This window comes from Bos javanicus, chromosome 14, assembly GCF_032452875.1.
Source record: "Bos javanicus breed banteng chromosome 14, ARS-OSU_banteng_1.0, whole genome shotgun sequence".
Lineage (NCBI taxonomy): Eukaryota > Metazoa > Chordata > Mammalia > Artiodactyla > Bovidae > Bos > Bos javanicus.
Genome location: NC_083881.1, coordinates 15,235,343 through 15,249,431, shown reverse-complemented (window position 1 = coordinate 15,249,431; position 14,089 = coordinate 15,235,343). Strand labels below are relative to the sequence as shown.

The 14,089-nt window shown below is 41.1% G+C and overlaps 2 protein-coding genes across 7 annotated transcripts in view; one reads left to right on the top strand and one right to left on the bottom strand.

Moving 5' to 3' along the window:
- The window catches only part of WASHC5 (WASH complex subunit 5), a 53,111-nt gene extending 44,540 nt beyond the window's left edge, over positions 1 to 8,571 (bottom strand). The window contains exons 1-5 of one of the 2 annotated variants that reach the window (XM_061438614.1): positions 8,390 to 8,571; positions 3,604 to 3,913; positions 2,993 to 3,138; positions 2,224 to 2,308; positions 1,523 to 1,623 (exon numbers count right to left, since the gene is read on the bottom strand). In XM_061438614.1, the coding sequence (XP_061294598.1) occupies positions 1,523 to 1,623; positions 2,224 to 2,308; positions 2,993 to 3,138; positions 3,604 to 3,789 (518 nt within the window). In that variant the 5' untranslated portion in view covers positions 3,790 to 3,913; positions 8,390 to 8,571. Of the gene's footprint in view, positions 1 to 1,522; positions 1,624 to 2,223; positions 2,311 to 2,992; positions 3,139 to 3,603; positions 3,914 to 8,389 lie in introns of those variants that run through there. The other variant, XM_061438615.1, reaches the window with a different exon arrangement.
- Positions 8,572 to 8,650: 79 nt separating this feature from the next.
- NSMCE2 (NSE2 (MMS21) homolog, SMC5-SMC6 complex SUMO ligase) overlaps positions 8,651 to 14,089 on the top strand; it is a 237,704-nt gene continuing 232,265 nt past the window's right edge. For 2 of the 5 annotated variants that reach the window (XM_061438633.1, XM_061438628.1), the window contains exon 1: positions 8,651 to 8,742. The gene's annotated coding sequence lies outside the window, so the exon portion shown is untranslated. The remainder of the gene's footprint in view (positions 8,743 to 14,089) is intronic. The other 3 variants (XM_061438631.1, XM_061438634.1, XM_061438630.1) reach the window with 2 other exon arrangements.

Here is a 14,089-nt window from a genome sequence, read left to right as displayed (position 1 = left end):
ATTTTGGATTAGGTTAGGTCTTGCTGCCAAAGTGGTTACTCTGTGTGCGTGTGTGTATATGCATATATTTCTGTTGGAGCTCTTTGGATTTCAGAATTGTGGATAAAGAATGTGAACCTACACCAACATTTCATATATTTAAAAATAACTTAAAAAAATAAAGTCAATTTCAAGTGGGATATACCAACTGGTTTTTCTTGGCAAGGTGTACCTTCTACAGAGATTTAATCAAAACATCTGTGATTTTCCTGGTGGTTTGAAGTAGCAAATCTCCAAAGAGACTCAATCTTAGACTTGAAGATGACCTCCTATCTGATGTGAGAATCTCCTTTACTGCAGCTCTGACTTGAAACTGACTGGTGTCTCTTCAATAATGGATCCTCACATTCTAATCAACTAGCTGTTGTGCCCAAAGGGACAAAGCTGGATTGTCAAAGCTGGGCTTGATGAGCAAACCTCTTTCTTCTTCTTCATGTTACTGTTTTTGTTTTTTCATGTACTTTCAGAAACAGAGGCAAGACCATTTGAAGCTCATTTAAAAAAATAGGGATAGTAAAGAAGCTCATGGTCACACTGATGTGACTGAATTACGCAGCCTCACACCCTGATAGAGCTGAGACGGAACAGGAGAGCTGAGTAGCCTGATTTACTGCTGAGAAGGCAGAGTACGAAGCGTGGCTGCTAATACAACACCGCCCAGACAATCCCTCTCTGTTGAGGCTCTGACTCTCTGCCCTGTTTATCCTGTCCTAATTTGTAAGTTTGAAAATGTTCATTCTAGCCCATGCTTCTGTAGCCCAAGTTCCTAAATGATTCCTGCCTCTTGGCTATTTCTTTCCTGAATCTTAACTATTTCTGACATTGACCTGGTGTCCAGATTTTGACTCATTATTTCAACAAACTGAAAAATGTGTGTTAGGGACTGAAATCACAATTAGTTAAGGTAGGTCCTGTTTTTAAGCCCTTACTTCTTGAAGTCACATCTCACTGAAAAACCCAAATGAACTTTTTGGCCAACCCAATACAGTATTTATGAGTGAGAATTCACTTTCAACCTGGCCCTGAATGATAACTTTTCAAAATGTATCAATCTGAAAATGGCAACAGAAGGCTCATTTGTATCCTTACATCTGCCAAGGACTAATGTTTGAAAACTTAAAAAAAAAAAAAATTCATTAGACTTCCCAAATTTTATCTTTAAGGTAACAGAAATTCAGATTCCTCTTTTAAAAAACTGAGGTACCATCACGGACATGATAATCCATATATCTCTAAAATCTATAATAGATAAATTATTCCACACATAATACACAGATTATATGATGTATAGTCTATTATGATGATATAAAACACAGAGTGTTATATTTCCACATCATGTATTATGTTCAGCAGTGATAAGAGTCTTATCTTCTGCATTCTAGATGATATTGCTGTTGTTCATAATAAAAGGAGGATAGGAAATCTACACTGCACTTTACCAAGAGCAGTGCTTTTGGAGGGCATGGTCTTAGCTCAGGGATACCTGTATCGATAGTAAGAGACCAGCATTCTCTCTCTAGTTTCTCCTTCAATCTTTTGGTCGATGACCAGAAGCATAACTCCGTATAAGTACAGCGCTTCACACTGTAAAAGAAAAAGAGAGGAGCCATGTTCACACAAGCTTATGCAGCACAGCTGATGATGGGTAAAAGGAGCCCTTTGCTCTCATTTCTCCTAAAAGCTTTATATTGCAAGGAGAATGCAGGATCCTCCCCTCAAAGGGTCTCATCTTCTGTACAGAATGGGCTTTAAAACATTTATGCAAAGTTTAATTTACAATGACTATCTTTCAGCTGGTCTATTTTTCGTATTTTGCTTGGGATACCAAAATAGAATCCCAAGATTATGAGTACCTCTAGACCATTCATTTATTTTACAAACATTTCCTAAGTGATCACCATGTACTAGGTACCAGGCTAGATGTCTAGGATGCAAAAGATAAAGAAGATAGAACTGTTACACCAAGGAAGTACACATAGTCCACATAATCTTCATTTACTTGTAATTCTGTTCAAAGTCTACTATGTTCTAAGTTCAGACAAAGACCTACCAGTTAGGTGACAGTTACCAGTTTATTTAGCTTCTCTTTAAAGAAGGATACACTGTATGTATTGGTGACTTACAGGGAAAAAAGTAAGTTTGACATTCCTGAATTTTTTATTTTAAATGGTCACTACTACTTACTAGAAGTTGTTTGCCATCTTCATTGAGAAGCACTGTTTCTAAGGTTTGCTGAATATAAACACCTTCATTGAGATCATCTAGATACCTAGAAAAGAAACCCCAGAGCAAGTTATCCATTGAAAATGAAAGGTTAATATCATTGAAGAAGGACAGTAAAGATGTTTAAAAGATTAGGCAATATACCACATATTCTGGCCTTCAAATCATTTGTTTCCATTCATGTGCTTTAAGAATAGGTTTGTGAGTAGAAACTCATGATTAGGGCCACAGGTTATTTATGGCCACTCCAAGTAAAAGGAACACTCCTTAGTCCTGATTTATGAATTACAGAAATCTTGGAAATAATGGCATAAGAACATGGAGTAGTTAGCTTAAGAGCTAATGAATAATGAACACTGAAGGGCTAGAAGGAAGACAATATTGTATGGTCACAGATACGAAGGAAGGTTATGGCTACCAATGCTACAAAAATTAAGTTTTTTTTTTTCTTTCCCACTTCTCATATTTAATAAACTAAATTAGGATCAAGACTGAAAGCCAAAGACTTGGTATAAAGCAAGATGATTATAATACTACACAAGAGGAGGACGTGATAATGAAACTCTACCACACTTAAGATGACTAGTGCCACAGGAAGGAAAAGAAAATTACCTAGGGTATAAGTTAGTAAATTTCTTAGTAACTCAGAAAGATATACATGTTCTAGTATGTCCCTTCTCCCTCTCCACTATTTACTATCAAAATTAGCTATTACTAAATTAGTCAATACCTGTTTAAGTCTACAATATATTTATGCACACTTTGAAATGCTAAATAAAATCTGGTCACAATTTCTATGTTGTTTTCCCGAAATTCTTCATCTAAATCCTGTAGCTCTGGCTTAGATTCCAGTTTGCTTTCACATAATTCTGGACCCTAAGAAGAAAAACACATCAAAGAAAGAGTCAAAAAAACAATACAATTGCCAGTAACAATTTCTAAAGTATCTTTGAAAAATGTGTTATTTATGCCTCTAAAGGGATATAAAAAATTGAAAGCAGAGAATAGAAAGTAGATAACAGAAGCCTAGATATAAAATCCCCTTGAAGGAGATGGTCTTGAACTGAACCCACAATTTGCATGCTTTTAAATGTGGCAGACTTCAATGTGAAATATAGCATACCAAAGTTATCTTTTAAAAATTTGATTATATTGTGTTACATTAGAGCTTCTGCACAGTACGTTTATATTACTTTTCAAATTAGCTGATATTAAATTTTGTTGCAAAGCTTTTCTTTTTAACTCTTTCTCCATAATTACTTAACATCCCAGTCTCCTGGTTTCCAGAGAAAGCACGCTTTTGTAGAAAAGATTGGTAAGAAAAGCTTCGAGGAAGATTACCTTAAAATAGCTGAAATCAAAAATGATATCTCCATATTTCTGTTGATCAGCTCGGTCTTTTAATCTAAATACAGGAGGAATAAACTCAGAGAGCCTCAAAAGTTCAGCAATGATGGCATTGCCACAGGAAACAATCCTTAGGATTGCCTGGCCACACAGGTTATTCTCAGCCAAAAAGTCTACCATCTTGAGGAAAATCAGCTACTCTGGGCCTGGCCACAGGGAATATGTGACTGGCTTCAGAGCTGGGGTCTGTAAGTCATCAGATGAAACCAGGTCTGTTGATACATTGGCCACTCCATTAAAGGACCTGCAACAACAACAAAAAAAGTATGAACAATCTCCAGTGCTTTGAAGGAAGGATGTGAAACATATACACAATATTTTTCTTCCAAATTCACTGAAAAAGACTATAATACATAATGACTTCTGATATGGAGGGAGAGCATTTATTTCCCACTCTGCATGTTTTCCTTGTGGAGGGACTTTGCTACATTATTACTCTTGGTCTCTTTCTCAACACTTTATTCATTTCTCTCCATGAGAAAAGACATGATGCGGCTGATCCCAGAGCTTGGGAGAAGGTGTCATAGGGCATGTGTGGATCCAAGGGAAAAGGTAACTATATCCTAAAATTTACTAGAATTAGGTGAGGGAACATAGGGCATGTGTGGATCCAAGGGAAAAGGTAACTATATCCTAAAATTTACTAGAATTAGGTGAGGGAACAATCTTTAAAAATGCTTTTTTTCATACGTCAAGTTTGGGAGGTCCTGCTATTGAGACTAACACATGTCTGAGAATTGTGATAGGGTGATTCTAAAGGAAGGACAACTATTTCACACTAAGCAGTGGAGAGGTTCTGATTAGCAATGTATCTTGAAATGATTATCATCAAGAAAAACTTATCAAAGTTAAGTTTTATGCCCAACAAAATTGAGAGTGAAACTGCAGTAACTTTGTACTCAATGGACAAACCAAGAATGAGTGCAAAGTAGACCAAGTGCTGTGGTAGGAAAGAATCTAAATTCTTATTGATGTTACTGATTCCTTGATTCAACTGTGGCATTACCTCACCTTGTAATCCTTGTTAAATGGACCACTTTTATGGTTTATCTACTGTTAACTGGGTTTTGCATTATTTGTAGATGAAAGCATTCTTAATAATATAGATTCACTTGTTCAACAAATATTTATCCGGTGCCTTCTATGTGCGAAACACTGTTTTAGGACCTGCGACTATTGTAGTGAACATAACTGAGTTCCTGCTCTCATGAAGCCTACATACTACTGGGAGTGGGAAAGAGATAAATAAGTAAATCATGTATCAGGCTGTGACGACGTGTAAAGAAAAGCATGGTAAAGGGATGGAGTGTGTGTGATGTTACACAGTTTGTAAAAGTGTCTTTGATAAGACGGTATTTGAGCAGAGATCAGAAGCAAGTGAGGGAGCAAGCTGTAAGGGTATCTGAGGTCTCTAAGATGGTCCTCCCTGTTCATGCTCTGTGTAGGCCTCTTTCCCTGAGTGTGCTTTTCCTGATTTCCTTCTAAAGAAAAGAATATGGAGGATGTGAAAACGCCATTTCTGAGATCAGACTGCAAAAAAGACTGTGACTTCTGGCTTGAGAACCCTTTCCAGCTTATGTGTCCTGGGAAAAGCAAGTTGTCAGGGTGTAAGAGAGCCCTGTGGAGGGAGCCCATAGGATGATGGAGAAGTCTGTCACTCACCACTTGAGTAGGCTGGGAAATGGATCCCCCCAACCCCCACCCTCCGCCCCGGATCTGTTTGTGTTCACAGTTTGACTGCAACGGATCTGTTTGTGTTCACAGTTTGACTGCAACGGATCTGTTTGTGTTCACAGTTTGACTGCAACGTCCCAAGAGCCCCTGAGCCAAAGGCACCAGCTAAGTCACACAGCTGACTCCTGACCACAAACATTAATTAGACAATAAATGCTTACTTTTTTTTTTTTTTTTACCTCTGTAATGGCTTATATGGGAAAAGAATAGAAAAAAGAGTGGATATATGTATTTGTATAACAGATTCACTTTGCTGTACACCTGAAACTAATACAACATTGTAAATCAATTATACACCAATACAAATTTAAAAAAAAAGAAAAAAAATGTTTATACTGTTTTAAAGCCACTAGGTTTGAAGGTAATTTTAGATGATGATCTAGGAGAAGGGCATTCCAGGAAGGAGTTACAAGGAAGTTCAAGTAAGGCCCCGGGGTAGGAATGTGCAAGGAAGAACACTTAGTTGATGTGGCTGGTGGGGAGTGAGCTGGGGGAGGTGGAGCTGGGGCCCATAGCAGGGATTACAGAGGGGCCACTACAGTTATCCAGAACTCTCTCGTGCAAGGGTTGTCTATAATATACTTTAAGGCATAAATTATTAACAAGTCCCTTCAGTTTTCTCTGTGAAGCTTGCTTGTTGAGTCACACTGATCCCTAGTAGGCTGAATTTCAGATAATTTCATTCCACTTCTCCTACTGAAATGGTCTGGCTTGGAAAATGAGACAAGGAGAAAATAAAGGAAAATGGGAACAAAAGTCACTTGAAGTCCTCTGAAGAACACCAAACTAACCCAGGTTTCAGCAGGATGAAATTCTAGACTCAATTCAGAAGTGGGGAGCCTAGGATAAACAGGTCTAACTGCTACCATTTGGATACCAAGACAGGACAGTGTGGCCAAGAGAAAACAGCTTAAAGCAAAGCAACATGACCTGCCTTCTTTCCCAAGAAACAGACACACTGGGCACATGCATGCATGTGGTCAAGGAGGCTTAGGCCTGGGATAATGACATAAGTCAAAACTCTGGTGTGCCTGTGTCTTATTTAAATCCTTTTTACCCAATGAGTTACACTGTAGGCAACTTCAAGGCAACTTCAAATTTGACTAAAGTTTTTGTGGGCCTCCCTGGTGGCTCAGTGGTAAGGAACCCATCTGCCAAGATAGGAGGCATGGGTTCAATCCCTGAGTTGGAAAGATCCGCTGGAGAAGGAAATGGCAACCCGCTTCAGTATTCTTGCCTGGAAAATTCCATGGACAGAGGAACCTGGTGGGCTACAGTCCATGGGGCCTCAAAGAGTCAGATTTGACTTTGTGACTCAACGACAACAGTCTTTGGTAAATAGCCCCATTGTTGGCTGAAAAACTGGTCCTAAAGAATAGAATTTAAGAAGCATCATTAAATACGCCTAATCATGTTGCAGTGATCTCAGAGGTAGGTGGCTTTACAGATGTTAAGACTTGGTTGAGACTTAAAAAAAAAAAAATCACTCTAGAATGAGGTATGAATAAGCATGGTAGAAGAAATTATAATATATTAAATCTTCCTTTTAGAGGTTCTCCTGGTGCTAGGAATGAAGACAATTCATAATGACCACTCATCTCAGTGTAGGTTGTCTTATTATTTGCCATGAAATGAAACCAGAAATTCCACTCAATTTCCTGTTTCTTTTTACAAGGCACCCAGAAAAGTGGCTGTAACTTAATTTTAAAGAACTGATATGGAACTGTGATTTTTAGTTTGGAAAGTAATTGTAGACAAAAGACAACATGCTTTCAAGAATGAAGCATGGCAGCATTATACCAACTGCCCAAGGAGTCCAGAACTGAATTATGAAAATTAAAGTTCCCTGGGAAGAATCATTCTTTATCCTACACAGAGGACAAAAGAAGACTGATCTAGTTTAATCCTTTCATAAAAACCTCAGTTACATAAAGAACGGAGCACTAGTCCCCACCCATCCATTACCAGGAATAAACTGTAGCGGTTGTTGATCGAGATAAAAACCACGGGCGCATCTCTTACAGGAAAGTTCTAAAATGAGACTAATCACTTTAGTTTGATTCATGGATCCTGAAACAGAATTAAAAAAATCGGAAGGTGTTCCTTGTAGCGGACAAAGGCAGTGAAGAATCTCCCTCCTTCCGGCAACCATCAAGGTTGGAGGAAGTTCCACGCACTTGCAATCTATCCGGAGACCCAGTTCCCTTCCAGGCTCTGTGTTTTCTGTTTTTCTAACTGTACCCACTCCGGTATTCTTGGGCTTCCCTTTGTGGGTCAGTTGGTAAAGAATCCGCCTGCAATGCGAGAGACCTGGGCTCGATCCCTGGGTTGAGAAGACCCCCCGGAGAAAGGAAAGGCTACCCACTCCAGTATTCTGGCCTGGAGAATTCCATGGACTGTATAGTCCATGGGGTCGCAAAGAGTCGGACACGAATGAGCGACTTTCACTTCACTACTTTACTACCACAGACAAATCAGGACCCTCAGAATTTTTTCTTTTTTTTTAATGCAAAGGACTTTGGCGTGTCACAGGTGAGGCAATCAAGGTGCAGAGAGCAGCAATGACTTGTCCAAACTCAGCCCATGGCAAAACGAGAATTCAAACTGAAGTCCGTCAGACTGTAAAAGCTTCCACCAACCACTCAGGTTTCTCGAGAGTAAATGGAGGAATCACGACGTCCACAAAGCCTTACTCCCGGAAACCTGGAAGGATCAGATGCGGACCAAGGAGCTGAACATCATCGCTTCTAAAGCGCCAAAGCAGGGTGTAAAACTGTTTCCACCTGAGTGGAGATGCGGAGTCTGAACTGCAGCCGCGGTTCCAGGAAAACCCCCAGTCCTCTAACGCCAGGCTCCCCCATCCAGACCCCACCCCACGCCGCAAAATCTCCCCAGCCCCGCGCCTGGGCCAGCGCGGCCCAGCCCCGGGCGGGGGAGGGGACGGGGGACGTGAAGGAGGCGGCGCGCGCACACTGCCCCGACTCACCTGTCACCCGGACCGCGCCAGGGCGCACGCGCAGGGCCCGCGGTCGTGCGCGGAGTCTGCACGCCGGCCCCCACCCTCCGTCTCCGTAAGGGTCCTTCCACTTTTACCCCCAGCCCTTCCCTTATCCTGAGCCGGCCAGACCCCGGCTTCCGCCACTGGTCCCTCGGCTGTCACATGACAGAGGGGCGGGGAGCGGCGGCGGGGCGTCATGTGACCGCTCGCCGGCGACTACTGATGACGTCCGAGCCCGCGCTCGCCGTTTCAGCGACAGAGGAAGGGAGTGAAGGAAGGAGTTGGGGTCCGGGCGCGGGGAATCCGGGCGCAGCCAGACCAGAGCTACATCCGGCAGCCAGGTAAGGCAGGAGCGAGGGATAGCGATGGGAGGGTGACGAGGGGTGTCGCCTCCTTCTCGGGCGCTCGGCGGGTGCCCGGAGCTGCGATCTGTGGACCTGGGTTATGGTCGTGGTTCTTTTCACGGTCACAGCGGGGAGGCTGGGGCCGTTGACCGCACTCTCCAAGACGCCATCTCTCCATCCTTTGGCTCTAAATATGTGGATCATGAATTATGTTTTATTGAAATATTGTTCACTTACAGTGTGTTAGTTTCAGGTGTACAGCAAAGTGATTCGGACATATATGTGTATATGTATATATTTCAGGTTCTTTTCCATTATAGATTATTAAGATATTGAATATAGTTCCCAGTGCTTTACAGTAGGACTCTATTGTTTATCTGTTTATATACAGTAGTGTGAGGTCCCGAATTCTTGATCTAAATAAATCTGGTTTGAGCTGGCTTTCAAAGCAGGGCCTTGGGCACATATTTGAAATAAACTCTCAGGGCGTCAGTTTCCTTTTCTCTTCTCTCCTGTAAATGGTTGTGAGGATTAACTATAATGAGAGCAAAGCTTAGGGATGCCAGTTCATGGCATGCTATAGGGGACATAGAAATGGTTTCTGTTATTGATGTAACTCTTCCAAATTTTTATTGGTTGCCTATTTTGTGTGAGGGGCTGTTTTATGTAGTGTGAAATATGTCAGAATTCTAGTTTAAGTTGCTGACAAGGTGAAAGAGTGGCAGACATGTGAGCAAGTGGACCTGGGTTCGATCCCTGGGTTGGGAAGATCCCTTGGAGAAGGAAATGGCAACCCACTGCAGTACTATTGCCTGGAAAATCCCGTGGACAGAGGAGCCTGGTAGGCTATAGTGCATGGGGTTGCAAAGAGTCGGACAGGACTGAGTGACTTCACTTTCACTTTCACTTTAAAGTAGAATATGTGTGTGTGGTTGGGGGAGGGGGATAGTAGTAGCATGAAGAAGAAAACAAGCAATTGTTTGTATGGATAAGAGAACGCTTCATAAAGATGTAACCTTGCATATTGAAAAAGAAGGTACAGCTCTGGTGGCTGAATTTGTATAGGGCCCTATGGATTTAAAGGTGGTCAGCACAGTATCTAGGTTATTTGTGTGCTTACCACTTGCTGTACCCAAAGATGAGAGGGGTATTTTTATTTTTACATTAGCTGATTATTGGCCACCCCATCTACAGAGAATCTTAAAGACCTGCTGTGGTCTGAATGTTTATATCCTCTCCTACCCCACTCCCAGATCATATGTCGAATTCCCAAAGCCAAGAAATGGCAATTAGGCGCTAGAGCCTTTGGGAAGTGCTTAGATTGTGAGGATGGAGCCCTCCAAGTAGGCTTGATACCTTTATAAAAGAGGCTCTGGAGAGGTCTCTTACCCCTTCTACCATGTAAAGACACAGAACTAGAAGGCCTTGGCCATGAACCACAGGAAGAGGGCCTTCAGCAGAATGCGACTGTACTGGTGCCTTGATCTTGGACTTCATAACCTCCAGAACTGTAGAAATGTTTCTGTTGTTTATATGTTACTGTGTCTGTGGTATTTTGTTGCAGCAGCACCAACTGATGAAGACAAGGCCTGTAGGGAAAGCAACAGAATATGCTAGGGGAAAAACTCAGGAAGTGGGTAATCGTGTTTTAAGCTTTCTTTGAGACCATAGGTATAGAGAACAAAATAATTACTGTTCCCCCAGGAAGGCTTCAAGAAGTGGTCAGTTTGAACCAAGGTTTCTCAACTACTGCACTGACATTTGGGACCAAATAATTCTTTGTTGTGGCAGGCTGCCCTGTGACTTACGTACTTAGCTGTACTTACATGCTAAGTCACTTGAGTCGTGTCCAACTCTGCGACCCTATGAACTATTGCCTGCCAGGCTCCTCTGTCAGAGATAGGGAAAAGCCATTTCTCTTACTTTTGGATCTGAATCGTTCCTCTTGGTATTTCCGAATTACAGAAAGATGTTTCCCTCACCTGTCTGCAAGTGTAAAGTTTCATTGGAGTAATGTGAATTTTGCATTCATATAAAAAGGATGGCTTTCCGTTTGTCCAGGATTATATTAATCCTTATATGAAGGTGAAGAAGTGAAAGTGAAAGTCGCTCAGTCGTGTCCAACTCTTTGCGACCCCATGGACTATACAGCCCATGGAATTCTCTAGGCCAGAATATTGGAGTGGGTAGCTTTTCCCTTCTTCAGGGGATCTTCCCAACCCAGCAATCAAACCTGGGGCTCCTGGATTACAGGCGGATTCTTTACCAGCTGAACCACGGGGAAGCCCAAGAATACTGGAGTGGGTAGCCTATCCCTTCTCCAGCGGATCTTCCAGGCCCAGGAATCGAACTGGGGCCTCCTGCATTGCGGATTCTTTACCAGCTGAGCTATCAGGAAAGCCCTTAATCCTTATATACATTGTGTCTTACTTCAGGCTCCTGTTAAAAATTATCATAAACTGGTGGTTTAAGCAACAGAAATTTATTTCTCACAGTTTTGAAGACTAAAAGTTGTTGCTGTGGTTGAGTACTGGTGGGCTCTCCTCCTTGTTTGCAGATGGCCACCTTCCTGTATCTTTACATGAAGGACAGAGAGAGTGAGCCCTGTGTCTCTTCCTCTTCTAACGATGCCAATCCCATCATGAGGGCTCCCGCCTCATTTAAACCTAATCATCTCCCACAGGCTCTATCTCCATATGTCATCACATTGGAAATTAGGGTAAACATGAATTTTGGAGGGCACAATTATCTCAGTGTTCACCATACCTGAATTATTTGGGGTGCTTCATAAAAATATCATTTCCTCAGAATGTCCACTAGAGACTGATTCAGTAGGTCTGAGATAGTATCCATTAATCTGTATTTTTAGAAAGTATTTCAACTGATTCTTAAGATCAGACAAGTTTGAGAAAACTATAAAATTTAATTTATCCTTACAATAATGGCTTATCTCCTTTTTAAACGGGGTTGGGGGGGAGGGTGAGAACCGAAGATAGAGAAGTTAAGCTGTTCAACCAGAGTGATGCAGTTTTGAGTGATGTGGACAGGTGGAATTTCCAGGCATTGGTGACCAGGGTCCATTTCACTTATGCACTATTCTGTATTGCTGCTCACAGTGATGATTAAGTCAGTGGTGATATTTATTCTCATTTTAAAAGATGGTTTACCAGGCATTATTCTGAGTGTTGTGTTAAACAAGTGAACTCATTTGGTCCTCCCAGTAACCCTTGATACTGGCGCTGGATCATCCTCATGTTACAGAAAGGGAAGGGAGGGCATTGACAGGTTAAATAATTTGTCGCAAGTTACTCAGCAACTTTAATGGCAAAATCAGGCTTAGAACTCACATAGTCTGGCTCCAGAGGCTACTTGTTGACCCCCCACTGGAGTTTTTAGAAGTTAACTCCTACTAGTATTGCCCCCACGTTTTACTCTATAACATAACTAATGTTTGTTTTAATATAAATGTGTTTCATGTTTTCTTTAAGTAAAATTAATATTCTAGGAACATATGTCCTGTTCATACTGTGACTAGCCTAACCCCTAGTGTGTATGTATGTGTGTGATAGTGTGTGTGTATATATATATAATACTTTGATAATGGTATTTCTAGAACAGTGCTGTCGAGTGCAGTAGCCACTAGACACATGTGGTTATTTAATATATATTTTTTGCATTGTTTCTACATAGCAGAGCATTGACAAAAATAATAAGGTTACTTAGTTGATAAGTTTGGTTTTATAAAAGATATTTGTTGAACAGAGATCCTCTGAATAGAGGCAGAAATAGGTAAAAATATTAGTGGTGAAATATTTGCATATATCTATTGGAAAAATGAGAATAGAATAGAAAACATTTTCCATTTAGAAGTATTACTTCTGAGCTTCACAGTAGGTTACTTGTAGTATTTTACAGTTTAAAAAAAAATGGTCTTCAGAAAAGACTCATTTGAAGGTGTCAACAGCTTCACATTCATAAGCATGACATGCAGTTTTGAAGAGAATTTCAGGAAATCCTATGAAAAAATAATAAGAGCACACTGAGATAATACATCTTCAGAAACACCCATGTCATAGTATTAAAGACAGATGGCTAATAAACTGATTAAAGAATATGACTGTGTACCAAGAATAATGATTTTATTTTTTTTTAAGTTTTGGTATTGATATAAAAAGACTTCTAAATCTGTTTAGAAGAAAGGCACTGCCAAATAATTCTCAAACTACTGCACAATTGCACTCATCTCACACGCTAGTATAGTAATGCTCAAAATTCTCCAAGCCAGGCTTCAGCAATAGGTGAACCGTGAACTTCTAGATGTTCAAGCCGCGTTAGAAAAGGCAGAGGAACTGGAGATCAAATTGCCAACATCCGCTGGATCATCGAAAAAGCAAGAGAGTTCCAGAAAAACATCTATTTCTGCTTTATTGACTATGCCAAAGCCTTTGTGGATCACAATAAACTGTGGAAAATTCTGAAAGAGATGGGAATACCAGACCACCTGACCTGCCTCTTGAGAAACCTATATGCAGGTCAGGAAGCAACAGTTAGAACTGAACATGGAACAACAGACTGGTTCCAAATAAGAAAAGGAGTACATCAAGGCTGTATATTGTCACCCTGCTTATTTAACTCCTATGCAGAGTACATCAAGAGAAACGCTGGGCTGGAAGAAGCACAAGCTGGAATCAAGATTGCCGGGAGAAATATCAATAACCTCAGATATGCAGATGATACCACCCTTATGGCAGAATGTGAAGAGGAACTAAAAAGCCTCTTGATCAAAGTGAAAGAGGAAAGTGAAAAAGTTGGCTTAAAGCTCAACATTCAGAAAACGAAGATCATGGCATCTGGTCCCATCACTTCATGGGAAATAGGTGGGGAAACAGTGGAAACAGTGTCAGACTTTAATTTTGGGGGCTCCAAAATCACTGCAGATGGTGATTGCAGCCATGAAATTAAAAGACACTTACTCCTTGGAAGGAAAGTTATGACCAACCTAGATAGCATATTGAAAAGCAGAGACATTACTTTGCCAACAAAGGTCCGTCTAGTCAAGGCTATGGTTTTTCCAGTAGTCATATATGGATGTGAGAGTTGGACCATAAAGAAGGCTGAGCGCCAAAGAATTGATGCTTTTGACCTGTGGTGTTGGAGAAGACTCTTGAGAGTCCCTTGGACTGCAAGGAGATCCAACCAGTCCATTCTAAAGGAGATCAGTCCTGGGTGTTCATTGGAAGGACTGATGCTGAAACTGAAACTCCAGTACTTTGGCCACCTCATGTGAAGAGTTGACTCATTGGAAAAGACTCTGATGCTGGGAGGGATTGGGGGCAGGAGGAGA